Raw genomic sequence first — 22,093 nt, 5'->3', positions numbered from 1 at the left:
GGCACAGCCCGAACGGAAAGGGGAAAAAAAAGAATATTATTTTTTATATATATTTTTAGTTTCTTTCTATTTCAAGTAATAATTACGCACAACCTTAATTACTATATATGGATTATTACCTGATTAGGCTATTTAATTAAATTAATAATATCCATGATATTACTATATCTATACCAGCATCTTGTCAGGTACATACATACATCCTTGCTGATGACGACAGACCAACAAAAATAATAGAAATGGCAATAACGTCACTTGTTCAAGTGCCACGGCTGCAAGGCAGACAGCATAGATAAATGCATGTATTGGACTATTCCCCGACTCTTGCCGATTATCGGAGGAGTCAGGATGTAGACAGGCAGGCAGCTGACCTTGATGTTGGTTTTGGACACGATGGGATTGATTCATCTCTATCAGGGGGACGGAACGAAGACAGGACATGGGCATATCCTATCCACAGCACAGAACAGCATAGCGATGTTGTATGCACGGAATGCTCGGTACGTAGGTACTGACATACATACATATCACAATTCCGTCTATACCGATACCAACACATAGCATATATAAACCATGATACCCTCTGCTCTGCTATTCATTCACCAGACATTTTCCTCAAATCCACAACTTTTATCTATCCATCCATTTATCCATCTATCTATCTACATATCTATCTCCTCCATGACAGAACACACCACAGTCGCCATCATCGGTGGCGGCGTCGCCGGCCTCACGCTGGCCAACGCCCTCGAGCAAGCCGGCATCGCATACATCCTCTGGGAAGGCCACGACCAGATCGCCCCGCCGGCGGGCGCCAGTCTGGGGCTGATGCCCAACGGCCTACGGATTCTCGATCAGTTGGGGGTCGTCGACGAGGTTGAGAAGTATGCGGTGCCGCATGATTCGTGGGAGCATCGCGATGGGGATGATCCGGATGGGAGATTGTATAATACGTTCAGGGCGATGAGGGGGTATCGGGATGAGTTAGTCTAACGCTACACTTGTACACAGGCAGATATATACTGAACGGAAAGTTACTGATGAGTGGTACAGACTCGGCTACGGCGGCTTCTTCCTCGAAAGGCAGTGTTTCCTCGAAATTTTGTACCAGAACATCAAGGACAAGACGCGGATCCACACGAAGAAAAAGGTCGTTCGCGTGCAGAGTCTTGACGCCAAAGCCATCGTCACGGCCGCTGATGGCAGCCAGATCAGCTGCGATGTCGTTGCCGGGGCGGATGGCGTAAAGAGTGCTGTTCGTGCTGAGATGGAGGCCATGAGCCTGGCATCGGGGGGAGGAGGGGTTAGTAGGGATTCAAATTGTACGCACTCGTACATCCATTCTGCAATCAAATCTCTCCTGTGTTGACTTCTGCAGTCCTCTCGACGAAATACGCCTGTGTCTACGGCATCTCCTCGCCCCTGCCTGCTATCAAACCCGGCAAGGCCTTCACCATCTACCGGAAAGACGTCTCGCTGCTCATCGTCACCGGAATTGGAGGCGTCATCTACTGGTTCGTCTTCCAGGATTTGAAGGCGTCGATCCCGTTTGGTCAGACGCCACGTTACACGCAGGCCGATGTGGAGGCGCTGTGCGGCATTGTTGCAGATACTATCGTCACAGATGGCGTCAGGTTTGCCGACATTTTCAAGAATAGGACGACAGCCGTGATGACGGCGCTGCAGGAGGGTGTTGTCGATACGTGGTTTGCGGGGAGGTTGGTGTTGCTGGGGGATTCGGGGCATAAAGTATACACCTATCACTCTTCTTTTACTTGCGATTCATTCTAATATGGTCTCATGTCTAGATGGTCCCCCACGCCGCCATGGGCGCCAACCTCGCCATGGAATCCGCCGCCTGTCTTGTGAACCGCCTGCTGGAACTACGCGAGCGGCATCCCTCCTTGCAGCAGCAGCATATCCCCCTAGACACCCTCCAGTCCTCTCTGCGGGAATACTCGCGCAATCGCACCGCCAGAGCAGCCGACGTCGTCCGCCTCGCCAACTCCGCCTGCTGCGCACAGCTGAAAGCCGGGCCGGCGGAGGAGGCATACATATGCAACATCCTGCCGACACTAACAAACGAGGCGTGGCTGGCGAGAGCGCTGGGGTCGTTGTGCAAGGCGGAGAAGCTTGAGAACTGGCACCGGCAGAGTGATCGCGTGGCGTTTTATACGAGGCAGGCGGAGAGGATTCGCCAGAGGATGGAGATGGAGCGGCTGGAGAGGGAGAAGGAAAACGGACTGGGACAGTGAGGCAGCAGTAGTCCGACGATAGGAGAAGTCCCGCGCGGTCAGAGAACTTCTGGTCAAGCTCAAGCTGTGCTGTGAGTCTGGATATTTACTCGAGCTGTATTGTATTTATACATGGGGATACAGGTTATACAGGTGTAGGTAGATATATTTCTGGCTGAGAAATTTATTTCATCTCTACTCTAGATATGTATCCTAGGAATTGCATTGATAGTGCACACAGCATAGTTCTTAAACTCATTCCGTCAGATATATAACCTGCTAACGCTATCAGCAATAGAAAAGTCTATTCTTCTTTGTTTTCTTTAAAATTTAATAAATCTTTGAAACCACAACCATTTGATTAATAATAGTAATAACACTATTATTACTAACTCTAATAATGACTAATTAGCTGCTGCACAGCAACAATATACCGGATACAACAGTAATGTATTCATTAATTGAACCCCGGCAGGTTGCACAGAGATAGTATACTATGCCTGCATGATAGGCCAGAAACCACCTCAGCAACATAAAGCAAATATTGAATACGTCGAGTGACAGGAGTGCATGAATTATTCCAGCTTTCTCGGTCTTCTTCTAGAGTTCGTGAAGATATAATAATCTAATATACTAATATTGTGATTACTGATCTGAATATTCATCCACATCTGATTTTTTTTTGATTACCTATCTTGGGACCAGGTGGAGACAGCAATATATATTTAATAACAGCCGTGACGTGCTCCAAGAACAAAGAATTGGAATTGAGGTTACTGCTGCTTAATCAATCAATCAGATATATACTATACAGTAAACTATATTAATATAGCTAGCTACCTGCCATGCTCGTCCTCATCACCGGCGCCACCGGCCACGTCGGCTTCCGCGTGCTCGTCTCCGCCCTCAACGCCGGATACCGCGTCCGGGCCGCCGTGCGCAACCAGGCCAAAGCAGACGCCATCCTGGCGGCGCCTTCCATCCAAGCCATCGCGCCGGGGGGCGGCGACCGGCTGACCTTCGTCTTCGTCCCCGATCTCCTCGCCCCGGGCGCCTATGACGACGCCGTCCGCGATGTCGACTATGTCATCCACGTTGCGTCCCCGCTGGCGCGCGGTATTGAGCCTGACCGCTACGAGGAGGATCTCATCCTGCCTGCTGTCCAGGGCACGGTGGGTATCCTCTCTGCTGCTGCTGGCCGCAACGGAAACCGCGTCAAGCGCGTGGTCATCACGTCTTCCATCGCTGCTCTCGGGCTGGTAGCAGACACCTCCTCCTCAGACAGAGTGTTTGACGAGACGTCCAGAGCCGGTACCGACCCGGTCATCGGCCCGCACAACACCGCTATGGAGGCGTACGCAGCGTCCAAGATCCGCGCGCTGGCCGCGACAGAGCAGTTCGTGCAGGACCACGGGCCAAAACTAACCTTTGACGTCGTCAACATCCATCCGTCCTTCGTGATCGGGAAGAACGAGCTTGTCACGGATCCAAAAGACATCCTCAGGGGGTCAAACGTGTGGGCCTTTGCCCAGGTTCTCGGCCAGTCGCTCCCTGCGCCGGTGATCGGACACACGGTGCATCTCGACGACGTGGCGGAGATCCACGTCCGCGCACTGATGCTCGATCTCCAGGGCAAGAAGGTGCAGAGTCTGGTGGCCACGTCGGGCGGGGTCGATGGCACGGAGCTCAGCGACGCTATTGCCATCGTCAACAGACATTTCCTGGAGGAGGTGAAGAGTGGCGTGCTGCCCAATAACGGGACTGTGCAGACGCTTCGAAGGAAGATTGATGCGTCCATGACAGAGAAGCGGTTGGGGATGAAGTTCCGCTCGTATGAGGATCAGATCCTCAGCGTGACGGAGCATTATCTCGAACTGGTGGAAAGGTCGACCTAGAGGAGAATCAGTAGGGCTGTCTGTATATATTCGATTCTTTCGAATTGCAATGTGACTAGCATAACAGTGATTAGCTTAATGATTCCTCTGCCTGCAGCATGCGCAAGTCATCAAACGTCAATTCTCAATGTAAACCGTGCACCTAAACTACACTCAAGAAAAGGAACCCATCCTAAGTCCTGCCAGAAGGCAACCATATCCAGCATGCAATGAACACAAGCTTCTTGGAATTTCAGTCAATTGAAGACGCATCTATAGAATTGGAACGTTGCGTAAAAAAGGATCTGGAAAATTTCATAGCCGGTATCATAACTCAGACAACGCGCTTAACCTGTTCAACGAACGACGGGTGAGTTACCGCCAGAAGAGAGTTATATAAGAACTTCACTCACCTCAAAGAATCTCTTCAGCCACCAGACCTGGAAGATACCCTCGGCAATAAGCACCGCCAGCTGGAAGATACTCCACCACTTCACTCGCGAGTTGGTGCTCTCGGCGGTGTTTCGGTGCACTCTTTCTCTAACCACGATATAAGACTGTTCGTCCTTGACCTGTGCCAAGGCCTCAGAGAGACGGCGGACTAGCAACACTAGCCATCAGTAATCCGTTGGCTTGCTAGCAAACCTTGTCAAGCGACATACCTTCCACTTCCAAAGGATCCTGCGGCATCTCGGATTCCGGCACGTAGACAATTCCGTGGACGTTGAACGAAACCTCCTTCGAGTTGGATGCCCACCCCTCGTTGCTGAAGCAGTAGACGTATTTGCCGTCGCGGCTGGCCGTGAACGAGTAGTCTTCGGAGGAAACCGCCTGTCTGTAATATTGCCGGTTGCCAGCGGGATCTTCGACCTGTAGAAATTCCAGGTCAGCACGTTTTCATCGAGGCAGCTTCCGCTGCGAAGAGACATACCCAAAAGTCGATCTCCAGATTGCCGCTGCCGCCAAACTCCCGGTCACCGACCTGGAAGGTGACCGTCATCTTGTCGTCCCGGTGCAATGTCTCGTGGAAGCATTCTCGCGAGTGGGCGCGGAGCTGGATGTTGTGGGCGGCGGCGGCCCCTATCCAGCTCAGCATAGTCACCAGGATGGCAGACGTTGAGAAACGCATTTTGACGGCAGCCCCGGGTAAAATACTCCACCAAGAGAATAAAAAATTGGCGCGATGCGGAGGGAGGGAGGAGGGACTGTTTTGCGGAGGAGACAAGACTCCAGCAGGCTTGTCGGAGCCAACTTGGAAGGTGTCAATAATTCAATGGGCGGAGACGCTCGGACCACATCCTATGATTCCTAACTGGGAAGTACTATAACGACAGCTGCAGAATATCAAGACAAGATGCTGATTCATGGTGTAGAATAATTTCTAGCATCATAGACATCATAGCCATTTAAATTGGAAAGACATGTCCTTTTTTTTGTGTTTCATCTTTGTCCTTTGCTGCAGTATTGTGACAGTGTCATTCACTTCTGTCAATACAATCCTCATTGTTTTGTTGATAGCGTGTGATGGTAGGAAATGCTCAATCGCACCAAATATCTATAATAATGCAGACTATATTTTATTCAGATTTAGCATACCTACGTGAGCCTACGTAGAGAATGTCATGTGCCTGAGTGAGGCAAAACCAGCGGTTCTCAATCGGGAGCCGCCTGTGGTCGTCTACTCTCAAGTAAACAACATCCAGACTCCCAGTGATTCTTTCACCTGCACACTCTCAACACACTTCCATCAAGATAACCACTCCATATCCACATCCACAAGTTTAACACAATCGTCAGAATCATCACCTGTTCCTGACACCCTGCCAACATGCCCAAGATCAAGACGGACAACGGAAACGTCGTAAAGGTGTCCCTGTTAGACGTCCTCAAAAGTGACAAGACTCTGGAACTTGAGGCTGCTTTACGGGTAAGACCTACTCGTCCAAACACATTCAGCTGCGTTTGATCTTCGTAGACGCTCCCTTGGATACTGACTTATCAACTTGGCAGCGAGCAAAGGCCGCGAAAAAGACCGCGCAGGGAAACGAAACGGAAGAACCAGTAGCATCTTCAGCCGAAAGAGCTGCGATCGAAAAGACAGCTATTCAAAAATACCTGGCAGAAAGGGCCGCTGCGAAGAAAAAAGCCAAGGAAAAGGAAGCCAGAGAGAGGGTTGCCGCGGCCGAAAGAGAAGCGATTGAAAGAGCCGCCATCGAGAAATATCTTGCAGAAAAAGAAGCTGAGGAGAAAGCTGCCAAGGAGAAGGAAGAAGCAGAAAAGGCTGCTGCCGCCGCCGTCATCGAAAGATACCTAGCGGAGAAGGCGGCCGAGGAAATCGCAGCCGCAGAGCGAGCTGAGGCTATCCGGGCAGCTGCTGAAAAAGTGGCTGCTGAGAAGCTCAGGGCGGAAAAGATTCTCACAGAGAGGACTGAGTCTGACGTTATTACTGGACCTAGTACAGCCTCCACTACGTCTTCTGCGAAAGGTACCGATCCTAGCAAAGTACGATCATCTTCAGAAGTCGAAACTAACTTGGAGCAGCACCGGCGTCGTACGTCTGGACTCCCGCACAGGATAAACGACTCCGAGAGCTCAAGCTTGCGGACAACACATGGAGGGCGATATCGTCCGAACTGGAAGGCAGACCCATCAATGAGCTCAAGCGACGCTGGGCAAAGATCAAAAAGACGGCAGACAGTTCAGACGAAGAGAGCAGGAAGAGCAAGGGATCCGAGAAGACGAAGTGGAAGGGCAAAGGAAAACAGAAGATGAACAGCAAAGGCAAGTGCAGGCGAACGGACAGTGACAGCAGCGATTCTGCAAGCGATGGGGAAGAGCAGGGTAGCCGATCAGACCGGTCAAAGCAGAAACACCGCGTCTCGTTTGCAGAACCATTACCCACGTCAGACAAAGTAAGAAACAAGTTTCCCTACTCTGGATCCTAAGCCTTGACAGTCACTATCTCTGTAGTTCCTCCTGACTAACGCACAGTTCTAACAGAACGACGCCCCCGTCAAAGAGGTCCGCAAATACTTCTACATGGACGACAAATTCACGCTCGAAGAAATCATCCTATTGCACAAACTGGCCGACCACTACGAGAACGAGAAATGGCTGCGCGTGAGCTCTCGCTTTTTCGACAAGACCGGGAGACGGATCAGTCCGGATGATGCCAAACTGAGGGTGAAAAAGGATATGCGAGAGGATTGATTGAAGTATGACCCTGTCGATTGGAATCTGATGTCGGCAGGAGTACTCCGTACTCCGTAGGGATGTGGGTACTTTTTGTCTTAAACACACCGACTGCATACTGTGGAAGTTGCATACGGAGTACAGAGACTGGAAGACTGATTCGGTCCATACCTCTCGCTATTAATATTTATTCTCTTGTGAAGTTCTGATGGCGTATGTGATGATAAAAATAGCTTTGTTTAGGGGATGATCTCCCGAATAATAATAATGCTTATTCATAGACGAATGAATAATGTGTCTCCTGAACCTCGGGTCATGCGGCTCCACCTAGCCAGACTGGAAAGACAGAACAGTCGAGAACATCAGTAGATACGAGAACTGCGGAAAACAACAGGGACAGAATCATAGAATTGTGATGTTGAAATTAACGGTCACTCTTTACTCCGTCTGCAGTCCTCTATAGTAAGTCCTTCGTAGTCTTCTAGCCTGAGCCACCTAATAATAGTGGCGCCACAGCTGCTGTCGACTAGCCCGAAGCGACTCGCAAACGGGCGATCATCGGGGCATTCATCCTGTCGACTGTCAGTCTGTCCCTGAACTGGGGCCATCCGGTGATCCGCCAGTGACCGTTGCTGCTCAGCCTCACCCTCACCGCTGCACGGCCAGAGAGTAACTTAACTAAGTGTTTCGGTGTTTCTGGACTCTCCTGGAACGTTACGCCACAGGTGCAGGCAAGGCTCCGGCGCGCTGGTCTGGGCTACCGTCTCCCGTCTACGGCGGCGCACAGCGTCCCCCTGGGCAGTGTCTCCACGCTGCCTTCACTCAACTCCACACTCCTTTCTCCTCCATCGACGTCGGGTCGGGCCTTTGTTATCCAAATCCACCAGCCAGCGTCGTCTGGACCTTCGTTCTTTTTCCTCCTATTTCTGTCATTCATTATAAAAGGGCCATCCTTAGCCACTCTTTTCATTGGTTCCGTCTTGCGCTTATTTATTCTTCCTCCTTGACACTCTTTCAGTACAGCGTTCAACGGCCATTGTCGATCGAGTCATCACTTTGATCGTATATAATCCCTCACAATGCGTCTCAGCACTCTGCTGCCTCTGGCCCTGGGCCTGGCGCCAGCGGCCGTGTCCGCTGCCGGCACGCTGGGCTTCGCGCTGGGAGACAAGAATCCGGATGGATCGTGCAAGGCTCAGTCCGACTACGAGGCCGACTTTGACAAGCTGAGTCCACTCAGCAAGCTGGTCCGCATCTACTCGGCCAGCGACTGTAATTCTGCGAAGAACATTGTTCCTGCTGCCAAGGCTAAGGGGTTCAAGGTGGTTCTGGCCGTGTGGTACGTGCAATTCCACTTCTTGATTTCAGGAAGAATAGAATATTAATACTGACGCGAATCGACTCCCTGCAGGCCTGACACTGAGGAATCCTTCAACAGTGACACCGCCGCTCTGAAGAGCGTTGTGCCCGGAAACGAGGATGTCGTCGAGGCCATCACCGTCGGCTCCGAGACCCTCTACCGCGGCAACTTCACGGGCGAGCAGCTCCTCGAGAAGATCAACCAGGTCAAGCAGATGTTCCCGAACGTGGTTGTCGGTACGGCCGACAGCTGGAACAAGTACGCTGACGGCACTGCGGATCCTCTGATCACTGGCGGCGTCACCTACCTGTACGTTTTACCCTGACGTCCCTTCACTGGACGTGTTACTGATCGTTTGCTGTGCTGCAGTCTCGGAAACGCTTTCGCCTACTGGCAGGGCGCGCCGATCACCAATGCCTCCCGCGTCTACTTCGACGACATTTCGCAGGCGATTGAGCACGTGCAGAAGATTGCCGGCGCCAATGCGAAGAACATCCGCTTCGCCACCGGTGAGACTGGTTGGCCAACTGGTATGACCCTCAATCTTCAAAAAAAAAACGTACTCTAACCCATGTTGTCTGTACAGACGGTGGCAGCAACTACGGCCCTGCGGTCGCCAGCACCCAGAACGCCGAGACCTTCTACAAGCAGGGCGTGTGCGGCATGCTCAAGTGGGGCATGGACGTCTTCTACTTCGAGGCCTTTGACGAGCCGTGGAAGCCCAAGAGCGTTGGCGACGACGGCCAGGCGGAGGACGAGACGCACTGGGGCATGTTCACGGCGGACCGCAAGGACAAGTTCGACACGACGTGCTAAACCCACGTCCTTGGCCGGGAGTATAGTATCGAGGCTATATGAACGGGGGGCTAGCAACTGGTCTACACCATCAGTTGTGTGCTCCGTCGTTCGTATTGCCAGGCAGGCATTGCTTTCTTTTTGTTTTGCCACATATCAGCAATTTGTGTTGATCTATGTTGATCTTTTTGTAATTACGCGAGTGCTGCCTGCCATGTTCTATATATATGCTTGAATTTATTGCAAATAGAATCGAGTCGTTATTATTCTCCTCCTCCAGTATATTCTGCCATATATAATTCTGTTAATCGGAAAACGAGGCGGAAAGGCTCTGTGGGGAAGCGGCCAGCTGGCCAATGGCAGCGCTGCTTGGCCTGCAACTCTCCCACGGACGCGAGCAGCAGACAAGGAACCGTGGATCAGAGTCGCTTTGCACGTCCATCCCAGGCCTCTTTACGGAGTATAGTAAGTATTTACCCCTGACTCGATATCCGCTGGCCGACGCCGCCCAGAAGGGAAACGCGTCAACACCCCAGTGGCTCTCCTCCATCGCAGGCTGCCCCTCTGGATCGCAGCCTGCGATGGCAGCAGCAGTGTAGGCGTGCTCCGTAGGCGGTCCCTCGCCCTGTATGCAATTAACACGTCGCCCTCCACAGTGACCACACCGACAGAAGACCGACAGACACCTGCTGCCGGCCTTGGGCACGGTCTGCGCGCCTCCAGCTCTCTCTGCCCGTGGCCGCGGCGCTAAGGGCGACTAACCACCAGCAGCCCGGCCAACCAGCTGCTCAACGCTCCCTGAGCCCGTTCTCCGTCACTTTTTTTCGGGCCCGTGACGTGCCCTCGTCTCTTCTCCCTCCCTCGACTTCGACGTCCATCTCTGCTCGCCGATCTTCTCCCCCTCCCCCCATCCTCTGCCCTCCCGCTGAGTTCAGATCCGGCTGTCCTCTGCGTGTGCGCCATGGTCCAAGCTCCTGCTTCCCCAAGATTTCTGTGATCGTGTGTGCTGCTACACGCTGTGCCCCCCTTTTGCTTCCCTCTCTCGAGTCTAGCTTGCTTCGCGCGTCTGCTTCGTTCCAGCCCCGGCAAGTGGCGTCCGTCGCGTCAGCCTGGGGTATCTGGGGTTTTCTGTGTCCGTTTCTGGATATCACGATCCCCCATCGTATCGTGGGCTGCTCCCTGCACGACAGCCAGCAACGCTCCATCTATCTAGCACGGCCTGCCCGACCCCGTGATCCGGCTTCCATGCTCCAAAATTCCGGGCGATAACGAGCGCGGCAAGCAGGTGCTTGCTGCAGCAGACGACACGGAAGGTGTGTTGCACGTCCTCGAGATCGATTCGATAAGATAATACGATCCTGGTACCTTGGGGACATGGACAAAGACTAACGGCATTGTTGTCTTCCAGGTCCATCTCTATCCGTATCCCCCGCCAGCCCGGCTTCCCATCGCCCCGTCGAGCTTCCTAAACTGCGAGACGACTCCTCTCTCCAGGCCGTGCCGGTCATCACGCGGGCCACAACTCCGGCGTCTTCGAGCGTTTTGGCCGTTGGGTCGCCCGGCCTGCGGCCGTCGCGCGCATCTTCTCCCCAGCAAGCTGCGCTTCCCGAGCTTCCCAAATACCCCGGGGCTTGGGACTCGCTGTCGTCTTCTCCCGAGTATCGCAAGGCAGAGAGCAACGCCAGCGCCTACTTCACGGCCGTCTGGGGATCCCCCTATGCAACCCCGAGCCCACGGCGACCCTCGTGGACTCTAAGCCAGCAAACCAGTGCCGGCCCTGCATCGCCAGAGACTTCTCCTACTTCTCTGCGAAGGGGTCGTAACCGGGTATCGGGACCGAGACAGTCCGATTCGCTGCGAACAGCGTCCGCCTCCAGTCAGCTGCAACGTCGTGTCTTTAGCTCTCTGGGTCGATCCTCGGGACGAGATTTACTCGGTCGACAAGGAGGACGATCAATCAGGGAATTCACTGAAGATTGGATCATCCAGTACCTGTCCGGCCAGCCCAGGACCGAACGCACCAATTGGCTGAGCGACGACTCGAGCAGCGAGGCGCCATCCTTCATCACCGCCCGTAATCACTTCGCAGACGACCCCTCGGACGGTTGGCTCGGCCTTGACGACGAGCCGCACGACGAGGATCTCCTGAAGACGCCCACGCTAGCCAGTTTCCTCGCTCAGCAGAGAAAAAGGGCGGTCGACAGCGAGAGCGACAAGCCCTCTCGTTCTCGCCACACGCACACCTCGACCCAAAGTACAGACACGCTCAGACAGGAGGATTTCTGGGGCTTCGCTTACGGCAACGAACGGCGCTCACCCAGTATGTCGGATCCGAAGGATAAGGATGTGCCACCGACTCCAGCGGAGGGTGAGTCGAACCCACCGGTTTCAACCACAGGCCTTTCGAACCCAGGCGTTCCGACCACAGGCGTTTCGCCCATTGACAAGCCTTTGCCGCCTCCCCCGCCGACGGAGAATGGGCCTGAACCAACCGCTCCTCAGGAGTCTGCGACACCAGCAAGCCCAAAGTCCGCCAAGCGCGCAGCCGTGGTCACGAATGGCACTGCTCAACGCACCAAGAAGCGCATCATCTGGCGCGGCAAGGCATGCATCATCTCGGTGCCAGTTGAAGACAAACGAGGGTCAGAGGAGGCTGGATATCGTCTTCTGACTCAAGCCGACATCGAGCAGCGTCTACAGAAATGGATTGATGAGGGATACGATATCCGCGGGTTCGACGTCTACGCCCCCGAGGAGGATGCGGTTCCGGCCGACAGTGGTGCCCTGAGTCGACTTCCCTATCCCGATCCCGCCGAGTGTCAACAGGAATGGAAGGAGCGGAAGTACGCGATCAGTTTCCCCAACCAGGCAGAGTGGGACGCCTACGTCAACTTCCTCAAGGAGGAGAAACTGCGAGCGTTAGGAGTGTCAATGGGAGATGATGATCCGCCGTCGACCATGTCCCCGGGTCCCATGGCCGCGCTGAATGCTGCTGCCCTGGCTGGATACCCGGGGCTCATCGCCTCTCCGCCGGTTCCTACGTCGTCGGCTGCGAGCAATCCTCTTCTCGGGGTCCATCCGTTCTCTCCCCACTTCAACCAGTCGACCAACCCGAGTACCAATGCGGGTTCCCTGGCCTCGCCGGCTCCGCAGTTTGGCGGTCAACATCCATTCTTTGGTGTCGATTCCAATATGGTTGCAGGGCTGTCCTACCCATTCCAGCCCACGCCCCCCGTCGCAGGAACTTTGACTCCTCAAAGTCTGTTCAACGCTCGTCAGGCAGGTGTCGTCTCGGCAGGCCCAGGCAATCTGCCAAACTTGAACTCCCTTCTCTCGCCCGTCTCGCCGCTGAACCAAGAGGACTCGAACACGTTCCACCAAGGCGTCAACGACATGCTGGCTCCTCGCAGGGATTCGGTTCGTGGCCAAGACTCCAGCCAGCAGAATCGGAAGTCGAGAGCAACGACAATGGTTTCTGAGGCTCAAGCGGAACCAGAACATTACCAGACGTCCAACGTCGAAATTGCACAGCCGACGCCCCGTGGACACAGTCACAACCTCAGCGAAACCCTTCAGAAAGGCCTGGATCGGTATTCGCAAGCAGATTACCATCTGGAGGAGTCGATACAGAGGCAGTTGGAAGAGAATGATCGGGAGCCGACTTCGAGCTTGATGAAGTCTCGGTGGGCCGTACCGGAAAACGAAGTCCAATCTTCTCAATTTCCGAAGAAGGACTCGTTCTCTCAGGGACACCATCGTCTCTTTGGCGAACAGCGACAGGCCCAGGCTGATCAGGATGGTGATGAAATTGATACCAACCCCAGCCTTGAGGGCACACCCCGTGATCAGGAGCAGGATTTGAGCCACCATCCCTGGCACAGCGCCAAACCGAGCACAGGTTCGTTTGTTGGCGGCCACCACAAGTCACGGACGTCAATGTCGACACTCAATGTGGAGGCGAAGGAATTCGATCCCACCACTTCGCTCTCTTCGAACACCTTCACCTTCCATGGCAGCTCATTCCAACCGGGTAGCTTCGATAGTCCCTCCACGATATTCTCCCCATCTTCTACAGTGTTTAAACCTGGTGGCTTCAATGCGACTGCTCCTGCGTTCACTCCTTTCGGCAGTCAGGCAACATCGTTCTCCCCAAGCGGTTTCACGTTCTCCACTTCTTCGTTCAATGTCGATGCTCCTGAGTTCAATCCGGGCCAGAGTGTCACCACGAACGGCAAATCGGATGCCCCAGACCATCTGAAAAGCCGCATCTTTGGAGATATCGACTTCTCCCAGATCACCAAGCCTAGCAAGAAGTCGAAGGCTATACCTATTGTGCGACCCGATGACGCCGAGCGAGAGCGTAACAAGCAGAAGGACGAGGAAGTGGATAACAGCGCGTCAGGACCTCAGCCACGTCAGAAGCGCGCTCGCCATGGTGCAGAGGACGGCGACAAGGATGCTGAGATTGCGCCTTCCGCTCTGCCGCTGGGAGAGGCCGCTCAACCCCAGGCATCAGCAGCACCTTCCCAGTCGCATAAACAGGCTGACGGAAAGGAGAATGCAGCTCCTGACGACAGTGCTGCTGCAGACGCTTCCGCTGACGTGAAGCCTGCAGTTGCCGACATCAAGCCTGCTCCGCCGAAAGAGGTGGCTGCTACCGAGAAGACCGTTTCCGAATCTGTCGAGGTCAAGAAGGTCGAGAAGGTTGACAAGGTGGAGCAGATAGAGCAGCCAGTGGCTGCTGCTGTCAGCGAAGCAGGTTCCAAGGAGCAGCCTAGTCCACAAGACACGGCTGGTAAAGAAGATGTTTCTAAGGAAGAACCCGAGGACCAAGTTCAGCAAGCGAAGGATGAACCTGCGGCTCCTGCTCCTGCTCCTTCTCCTGCCCCTGCTCCTGAACCTGAACCTGCCGCTGAGCCTGCCCCTGAACCTCCCAAGACCGAGCCAAAGAAGACAAAGGGATTCTCGTTCAGGCCCTCCATCGCGGAATTCGTTCCTGCTGCCTTCTCGGCATTCAGGAAGAAAGAGCAGCCAGCGAAGCCAAAAGAAGAGCCGGAGAAACCGAAAGAGGAGCCACAGAAGCCGAAGGAAGAGCCAGAGAAGCCCAAACCGACTGGCCTTATGGCTTCCCGCTATGCCGTTCCCAGCCCTCCTGTCGAGACCAACCATGTCGAGCCTTCTGAGCTGGCCCAGGTGCCTGAGGAACCAGCGCCAAAGGCCGACTCTGCTCCTACGCAAGATACTGCCCGCCGTCAGGTGGATCCAGACTCTCCTGATGAGCAGGAACTCAATGCCGTCATGGAGCAACTCAACGGTGATGATCCAGACATCGGTGTAGAGAGAGTCAGCACACCTGTTCGGCCTCAAGAACCGGTAGAGACCCCTGGAGCCCCGTCAACCGGTGCACCGATTCCTCCACAGCTCCGGAGTGATGCTCCAAGCCCAAGTCCCAGACGCGGGCTGCAAGAACTCCTACACACTGTGCCGAAATTGGGCACTGAGTTTGACGTCCAGTCCCAAGTGGCAGTGTCTCAGCGGGGACTTGCCTCCGGTGCCCAGTCGCCTGTTCGTCAATTGATCAGTAACGATAACCACATCAGTGACTGGGACGATGTCATCGAATCCGGAGAAGACGAGAAACTGGTCCAACGAAGCAAGTTCTTCGACCGCCATATCAACGAACTCGTTGGCAATGTTTTGGAGGAACGCTTGGGTCCTCTGGAAGAAACGTTGAACGTCATTCAGCATTCCGTTGCGTCGTTGAGTTCTCGATCTGCAAGCAGACGGCCACTGCGGAGTGCCTCAGCCGAGGTCGAGGAGAGCGATGCGGATGCGGATGATGAAGACGACGAGGAGGTCCGTAGGCCAATATCGCCTTTCAGCAAGAAAGATCGGAAGCTGGAGAAGCTGAAGAACGCCGTTGTCGAGGCCCTTGTCGCCCACCAGAAGGAGTCTCAACCACCTGCGCCTGCTATCGACTTGGCACCGATCCAAGAAAGCATCGCTGAGTTGAAGGCTCTCACGAAACCGTCACCCGACCAAGACTCCGGTATCAAGAATCTCATTCAAGAGACCATTGCAACGCAACTTAAAAACACTATGTTGCGGCGGCTTACGGATGCTGAGGAGATTGGCGCCGAAAGTCTGAAACTGCAGGTCGACGGTCTGAAGAGCATGCTCCGGATCGCCGACGAGCGGGCAGAGGCGGAATACAAAGCACGTCGGGACGCTCAGGATGCCTTGGCTGAAGCTCAGAAGCTGTTGAAGATAGCTGAGGAGGATGCTGCTCGCCACCGTCAAGCAGCTCAAGATGCAGAGGAGAGCCTTCGCCAGTTGCGGGAGGAGAAGATTCCTCACTTTGAAAAGATTCAGAACCGATCCGATGCTCTTGAGAAGCAGCAGAAGGCCCTCGAGCTTACGCTGTCTGAGCTTTCTCAGAAGAACATCGCGTTGGAGGGTACTTTGGACGAGTACCGAGAATCCCAGGAGAACTGGAAACGGCAGGTTGCAGAGGTCCAGAACGAGAACAGGGAGCTGCGGGCCAATGTCAATCATCTGAAGACCCGGATTGAGGACAGCATGCGCGCCCGACAGAGTCTTCGCGGGAAGTTCGATCGCCTTCAGGATGACATGGTCAGCGCCACGCGCGACATTGCTCGCGAACAAGCCGCTTGGCGCAAGAAGGAGGAAGAGATGAACGCCAAATACGATGCCCTTCGTGCAGCCTATGACCGGGAAGTCAAGCTGCGCGAGAAGCTGGAGATGGACATCGCCGAGCTTGAGCAACAGGAGCGCGAGGCGGCGAAGCTGAAGTTCATCTTCGGTCAATCCCAGCAAGAAAATGCCCGGCTCGAAGAGCTGGTTGCCACCCTGAGGCAGGAGAGCCACGAGTACCAGAGCAAGGCAGCCCGTTTCGAGCGTGAGTTTAACGAGGCGCGCGAGAGCAGCCGGATCGAGGTCCAGCGAACCAGGACGGCGATGGAGGCGGATGTTGAAGCCGCCAACAACCAAGTCAACTACGTCCGGGCCGAGTTGGAAGCCCAGATTTCCCGCCTGGAAAGCCAGCTGGAGAACGTTCGATTGGAGGCTGACACGATGAAGGAACGATACGAACTGCTCTTGGAGGAAGCTCGGGACGCCAAGGCCAATGCGGTGGCTGAGCTCACTGCCGCGAAGGACAATGCCCTTGAGGAGCAGCGCAAGAGGCATGAGAGTGTCCTCAACGATCTCCGGGAGCGACACGCCCGTGCCCTGCACAATGCCTCTGAAGACCGGCAGCGGACCGAATCTTATTTGACGGACAAGCTGAATCTCGCGAACGAGAAGATCGAACATCTTCAAGATAAGGTCACACACTTGGAGGAGAAGCTTGAGATCGCCAAATCTGCTGCCCGCGCCGCTGCACAGGCGGCCCAGGCCAAGGGGGCGGCTGCTGCTGCTGCTGCTGCTGCTGCTTCGTCAGCGCCAATGGACCATCACACGACTTCGCCGTCCATGTCCTTCCGGAAGGACTCTTTGGTACCCGAGAAAATCTCTCCTCAGGCGCTGCGGGAATCCATCCTCGTCCTCCAAGACCAACTGCAGCAACGTGAGACTCGGATCGAAGAACTCGAGCAGCAGCTGTCGGAGGTGGACCACGACGCACCGAACAAGCTCAAGGAGAAGGACACGGAGATCAACTGGCTTCGGGAGTTGCTCGAGGTGCGCGTGGGCGACCTGCAGGACCTCATCGACACTCTGTCGAAGCCGTCGTTCGACCAGCAGGCAGTCCGTGACGCGGCGATTCGGTTGAAGGCCAACCTGCAGATGGAGCAGCAGGAGAAAGAACGGGCGATGGCTGGTGGAAGGACCTTCCCGTCGCTGGCCAGTCTGGCCGCATCACCTCGCTCACTGCCGCTTGCAGCTGCCGCGGCCTGGGGAAGCTGGCGCAAAGGGCGAGAGTCGTTCACGTCCGAGGTCAGTCCGTCCGGGTATCAGCAGACGCCGTCCAAGTCGACCAACGGGGGTGGGTTCCTGTCGGGGCTTCTGACACCACCGAGCTCGAATGTGCGGCAGACGCCCAAGAATGGGAGTGCGCCGGTGAGCAGGATGGGAGCGCGACGGACAACAGCGGACAGTCGGGGATTAGGTCAAACTCGGCCGCGACAGGCGGAGAAGTTGCCTGCGCATGAGGAACCACCGGAACCGCCGACGACGCCGCCACTTCTGCGACGGTCGAGCTACGACCACGACGCGGAGCCCAACAGCTATGACAATAGCATGTTGATGGAGGATGGCGACAGCGTGGTTGGCGAGTCGCCGAAGGGGACTAGAGAAGGTCTTGTCGCGGTGCAAAATTGATGACATATACATTCTCTAATTTTATTTTTCACTCAGAATGACCCTACTTTACTATACTTGACGAATGTTGAAACAGATTGCCTGGAGAAAAATTTGTTTCGTTCTGCCTTTATCTGCCTTTATTGTGTGATGAGTTGAGTTTTTCGATCTGCAATATCCCCCCTCTTTTGTGTATAGTTTCTCATAGCGGTTATGACGTGCACTTTTCGCCTTTTTTGTTTGTATTTTTTTGTCTTCTAAAATGCGGGCCTAAATCGGAATTCCGCTCTGCTTTTTTTTTCTTTTGATACCACCTTTGCCGTTTGACTGGACTTGACTATACTACCTACACTTCTTGTCGATAATTAATAACCTTCCCTCTTGTCACACTGTTGACTGCCGCTCCTTCCGGATATTTTTTTTTCTAGTCTTGTTGTTAGCTTGTGTGTATGTACACTACTGCAAGTTGTCATCATACCCCTGCAGTGTTGATAGAAATTGAGCAGTTGACTCGTCTGGAGATAGGATATATGCCTTCAGAGATTGGTGATTTGTCGAATACCGTAGACATTCGTAGTCCTCCCAAATGCTAGAAAATTTCTCTACACAGACAATTAAATCAATTCAACCCCGACAGACAATCAGAATAAATACCAACGTATCCATAATATAGATAATATAGATATATTACCACCCCAACAACCAAAAGCCACACCCACCCTCACCGCAAAACTAGGCCGATTTCAACCGCCAATCATCCCCTTTCTCGTCGTTCTTTTCTCTAGCCCACACTTCATGATAATACCCACCCCCCCCCCTCTCTGACCTCAATGGGGAATATCAAACCCAAACCCAAACCCAGCAGTCGCAGCGGCAGCAGCGGAGGATGAAGGGGACAAAATGATCTGATCCTGCATGGCCCAAATCACTTCGACTTGCTCCATCCCATCGTCCTCATCCTCATCATCATCATCATCATCATCATCCTCCTCCTCCTCTTCCTCCTCTCCATCAGGAGAATAACTAGTCAACCAACGCATCTCACAACAACCACCGAGGAGATGCACCGTCTGCGCCCTCGAAAACAGGATCTTCATATCAGACACAAACGCCTCGGGGGAAGCGTAACTGAAGCGGAACTTTCTGCCAGCGATTTGGATCGATCCGTCAACGTTGTGGAAGGTGAATGTTGCGGAGGGCCAGGCTAGGGAGGTGAGTTTGTCCCATTGTTTTGTGTCGAGGGAGTGACCGGCAGTATTGGGATTTTTTTGCACTAGAGGGTGAGGGTGAGGGCTGTTGGGGGGTTGATTGATTGTGTTGACATTGTTTCACGGAGTGGACTGGGTTGGAGTGGATTGGATAAGGACTGTAGAGAGGATTTTGTATTATATTATTTCAGGGTTTATGTGTATATATATATGCAATATAGTTGTAGTCTTGAAAATGCGGATATGATGAGACAGTCAATCAGTGCAAGTATATATATATGAGAAAAAAGGGGTTAATATCACTTCGATCACTTTTCTACATTCATTAATATTAATATTCATATTAAATAATCATCACCATACCATACCGAGGTATATAATAATAATTGTTCATAATACTTGAATAAACAGGTTTACACTGTCGGTTAGGTATTACGATAGGGTTACTCCGTAGGTGATGATGTAGCTAGCTGATTGCAGACGGAACAACGTTCCTCCATCGGAGGAGGATTGGATTCCGCCGACCGAGCGATCAATCAATATACTCCGTAGGGTACGTAATTGATGAAGCAAAAAAAAAAGGAGACAAACTTGATTCTTGCTTTTTTTTTTTGGAATCTGATCATTGGACGTATGTACTCATCTATGTAGCAGCAGCAGACTTGTAATTGTACAGTACATAAATGCAAACTAAATTCACTCACTGCTCCTGATGAGTGGAAGAAATCAATCGATCATCATCGGCCGAGGAGAGAAATTGACATTGAATTCATCAATTTCGACTCGTATCAGAGCATCCGACGCCTGGGGATGGTGTTCTCTTTTTTGGCGACGTCGCTTCCAGGGTCTGTATGTACAACCGATATATCCATTTCCTCCAGCGTTGCTTACACTACCATGAAAAAAAAAGACCAATCTTCTTAATTATTAAACTTTCTATCTTGACTGCATTGCAGTTTGTTTCACGCTCTTTCTTTTTTTTTCCTTTTCCCGGTTTCGATACGGGAAGTTTCGTTCGTGGGTGTCACGTTGTTCATTCAAGATTTGATTGAGGAGATATCCGTAGAGGTTTTGTCTATGGATTTAGAGGTCTTGATGTGCTTCCTAGAGTATTTATATTTAGTAAAGAATTCATTTTTTTAAGAAGGTTGATGTTGGTTATGGACTACTAAATCAGTATATACCTATGCTCCGCTATGATCAAAGCCGTTAAGTTAAAGGAAATATGACACAGGGTGTTCGACCACCGTGAACGATATCTACCTCTATGGTCGATAAAACGCAGTAATCTCCGTCAAATAAAAAAAAGGTTCCTCCAGTTTATTGCAGGTCCATAAGTCATCAGAATCTTCTAGTCACGGGTTTTGCATCATTTAATCCCCTCTGCCTCCTAGGTCCTCTCCATCTTTCTCCCTCTGTCACCCCCTCCAAGTCACCTTCTCTCACTTGCTCTCCCTTTCCATCATTTCATTATTTATGTTACTAGAGATATAGTGTCAAACTAGCAACAGTATTAATCTAAATACAACACGCGCTGGGTTATAACCCTACTTTACTCCCTTTTTTAGGGTAGACCAGAGTAGATAGCCTAGTAGTAGTAATCTAAGACTCTTCCTAGTAAAATACTTAAAAAGAAACAAAGTAGTTCTCTTATAAAAGTAGGGATTCCAAGCATATTAAGTTTGATCGTTAGGTCTAGAAAATCTTTTTTTTTCTCTATGGCAGATCTGTAACTATTCTGTCACTTTATCTTTTTTTAACACTGTATCTACATCCTAATCGAAAAGTTATCAGCATGTTGCTGCGCGCCGGAAATTGCAGTCTTTCTACACAATTGATCCTTAACGTTGATCCGTCCGCCGATTTTCGCAAGATCCGTCGAATGTATGTACAAGAGAGTCAGCCCAGATTAGTAGATCTCCATTGTTTGGCGTATGGATGGATCTCTCAATAATCGTTTCTCAGAAGAGGAAGTAATAATATTGCGAAAAAAAATGATCACTACTAGTGTATTCTTCTCGTAGACATCACAAGTGCCTGGAAAGACAAGACGACTCCAGCGCTTTCTTGAGTTCCTTATAGCTGACTATGAAGCAGCTCTGTTCGTCTCGGTTCACCAAGGTGTTATTTTTTTATTTGGGTCTGTTCCCGCGTCCAGCTTGTTCGGACAGTAAGCACGTGGCCAAAATTGAAGATCGGTTCGCCCTGCGCATCTACTTGATGGAAGACATAAAGAATCTCGAGAGAACTTCAAAACGTGCAGCGTTTGTCCGGGTGGATAGGATATGTTTTTAGGCGGATAGAAGTTGTCTGGTCCGATATCTGCTCTCTCCCCATATAACTATCTGCTCAGACATTGCTTCCTTTCATAGTTATACTCTCTCTGACGTACGTTTTTTTTGGTCTAAAGATTAGAGATGTAGTATATAAACGGCAGCAGGATGCTAGGGACTGCACGGCACTAAACGGTGTGAATTTCAACTACGAAGTACAGTACAAGCCTTCCAGGTCTCACTCCGCTCGACTGATTTGGAAAGAAAATACCTGGTTATGCCAAAGATTTGGCAATCTGCTTCTCATGCGGGCTCCTCACCTATATTCCTCGCTATACATTATTTCCCATATTTTAGTAGTCCTTGTCATCCACTCTCCAGCCGGGCTTACTAACTATATCCCTTGCTGTAATCTCTTTGTGCCATAACTCTAGCTATATCCCTTTCCTAATGTTTACAGAGGCACGTGACTGCGTCCAAAAATGGAAATTAAATGTTTTATACTACCCGTGCTCCCGCCCCAACATCGTCCCGTGTTGGTGCGTTGCACCGTAACGTCCATTTTGACCACAACGTCCAATTTTGAATATTTCATCAATTTTCTCAACATCTAGACTAGTATCTAAATACATTAAATAGCGCATTAATATCTCCTGGATCCTGGCTATCTCCCTGAGTATTTTCAACAGTATCCGACCGTTGTGTAGTGGTGGGAATTGGCTTTGAAGGTTGGCGTTTCCGGACACGGGAAATAATCTTCTTTCGTTCAGCTTCAGCACGTTCAGCAACCTGACGATTTGCATCTTTAACTGTCAATGGCCCTATAGTAGGGATTCTT

General features: G+C 52.2%; 8 protein-coding genes across 8 annotated transcripts; 6 read left to right on the top strand and 2 right to left on the bottom strand.

Annotated features, from left to right (window-relative positions):
* Positions 1–681: 681 nt before the first annotated feature.
* Positions 682–2,255, top strand: T310_3252 (Monooxygenase; the record flags this gene model as incomplete). Its single annotated transcript, XM_013473867.1, has 4 exons — positions 682–884; positions 1,012–1,322; positions 1,379–1,749; positions 1,809–2,255. The coding sequence occupies 4 exons, from the start codon at positions 682–684 to the stop codon at positions 2,253–2,255; spliced, it is 1,332 nt and encodes a 443-aa protein (XP_013329321.1).
* Positions 2,256–3,079: 824 nt separating this feature from the next.
* On the top strand, positions 3,080–4,129 carry T310_3251 (uncharacterized protein; the record flags this gene model as incomplete). The annotated part of the gene is made up of 1 exon (XM_013473866.1): positions 3,080–4,129. One exon carries the CDS (start codon positions 3,080–3,082, stop codon positions 4,127–4,129), a length of 1,050 nt encoding a protein of 349 aa, XP_013329320.1.
* A 313-nt stretch (positions 4,130–4,442) lies between these two features.
* T310_3250 (Endosomal cargo receptor (P24)) lies at positions 4,443–5,237 on the bottom strand (the record flags this gene model as incomplete). The annotated part of the gene is made up of 4 exons (XM_013473865.1): positions 4,443–4,460; positions 4,522–4,709; positions 4,771–4,978; positions 5,040–5,237. The coding sequence occupies 4 exons, from the start codon at positions 5,235–5,237 to the stop codon at positions 4,443–4,445; spliced, it is 612 nt and encodes a 203-aa protein (XP_013329319.1).
* Positions 5,238–5,936: 699 nt separating this feature from the next.
* Positions 5,937–7,318, top strand: T310_3249 (uncharacterized protein; the record flags this gene model as incomplete). The annotated part of the gene is made up of 4 exons (XM_013473864.1): positions 5,937–6,035; positions 6,119–6,593; positions 6,650–7,020; positions 7,109–7,318. The coding sequence occupies 4 exons, from the start codon at positions 5,937–5,939 to the stop codon at positions 7,316–7,318; spliced, it is 1,155 nt and encodes a 384-aa protein (XP_013329318.1).
* A 1,061-nt stretch (positions 7,319–8,379) lies between these two features.
* Positions 8,380–9,476, top strand: T310_3248 (glucan-1,3-beta-glucosidase; the record flags this gene model as incomplete). Its single annotated transcript, XM_013473863.1, has 4 exons — positions 8,380–8,639; positions 8,712–8,969; positions 9,030–9,190; positions 9,247–9,476. The coding sequence occupies 4 exons, from the start codon at positions 8,380–8,382 to the stop codon at positions 9,474–9,476; spliced, it is 909 nt and encodes a 302-aa protein (XP_013329317.1).
* A 335-nt stretch (positions 9,477–9,811) lies between these two features.
* T310_3247 (Myosin class II heavy chain (MHC)) lies at positions 9,812–17,795 on the top strand (the record flags this gene model as incomplete). Its single annotated transcript, XM_013473862.1, has 4 exons — positions 9,812–9,920; positions 10,138–10,454; positions 10,669–10,768; positions 10,864–17,795. The coding sequence occupies 4 exons, from the start codon at positions 9,812–9,814 to the stop codon at positions 17,793–17,795; spliced, it is 7,458 nt and encodes a 2,485-aa protein (XP_013329316.1).
* A 435-nt stretch (positions 17,796–18,230) lies between these two features.
* Positions 18,231–18,871, bottom strand: T310_3246 (uncharacterized protein; the record flags this gene model as incomplete). The annotated part of the gene is made up of 2 exons (XM_013473861.1): positions 18,231–18,363; positions 18,621–18,871. 2 exons carry the CDS (start codon positions 18,869–18,871, stop codon positions 18,231–18,233), a joined length of 384 nt encoding a protein of 127 aa, XP_013329315.1.
* A 1,906-nt stretch (positions 18,872–20,777) lies between these two features.
* T310_3245 (uncharacterized protein) lies at positions 20,778–21,931 on the top strand (the record flags this gene model as incomplete). Its single annotated transcript, XM_013473860.1, has 5 exons — positions 20,778–20,866; positions 21,355–21,370; positions 21,423–21,529; positions 21,690–21,794; positions 21,895–21,931. 5 exons carry the CDS (start codon positions 20,778–20,780, stop codon positions 21,929–21,931), a joined length of 354 nt encoding a protein of 117 aa, XP_013329314.1.
* Between the last annotated feature and the right edge of the window lie 162 nt (positions 21,932–22,093).

This window comes from Rasamsonia emersonii, assembly GCF_000968595.1.
Source record: "Rasamsonia emersonii CBS 393.64 chromosome Unknown ctg1118621760059, whole genome shotgun sequence".
In the NCBI taxonomy this organism is placed as follows: Eukaryota; Fungi; Ascomycota; class Eurotiomycetes; order Eurotiales; family Trichocomaceae; genus Rasamsonia; species Rasamsonia emersonii.
This window is presented reverse-complemented; position numbering and strand designations above follow the sequence as displayed.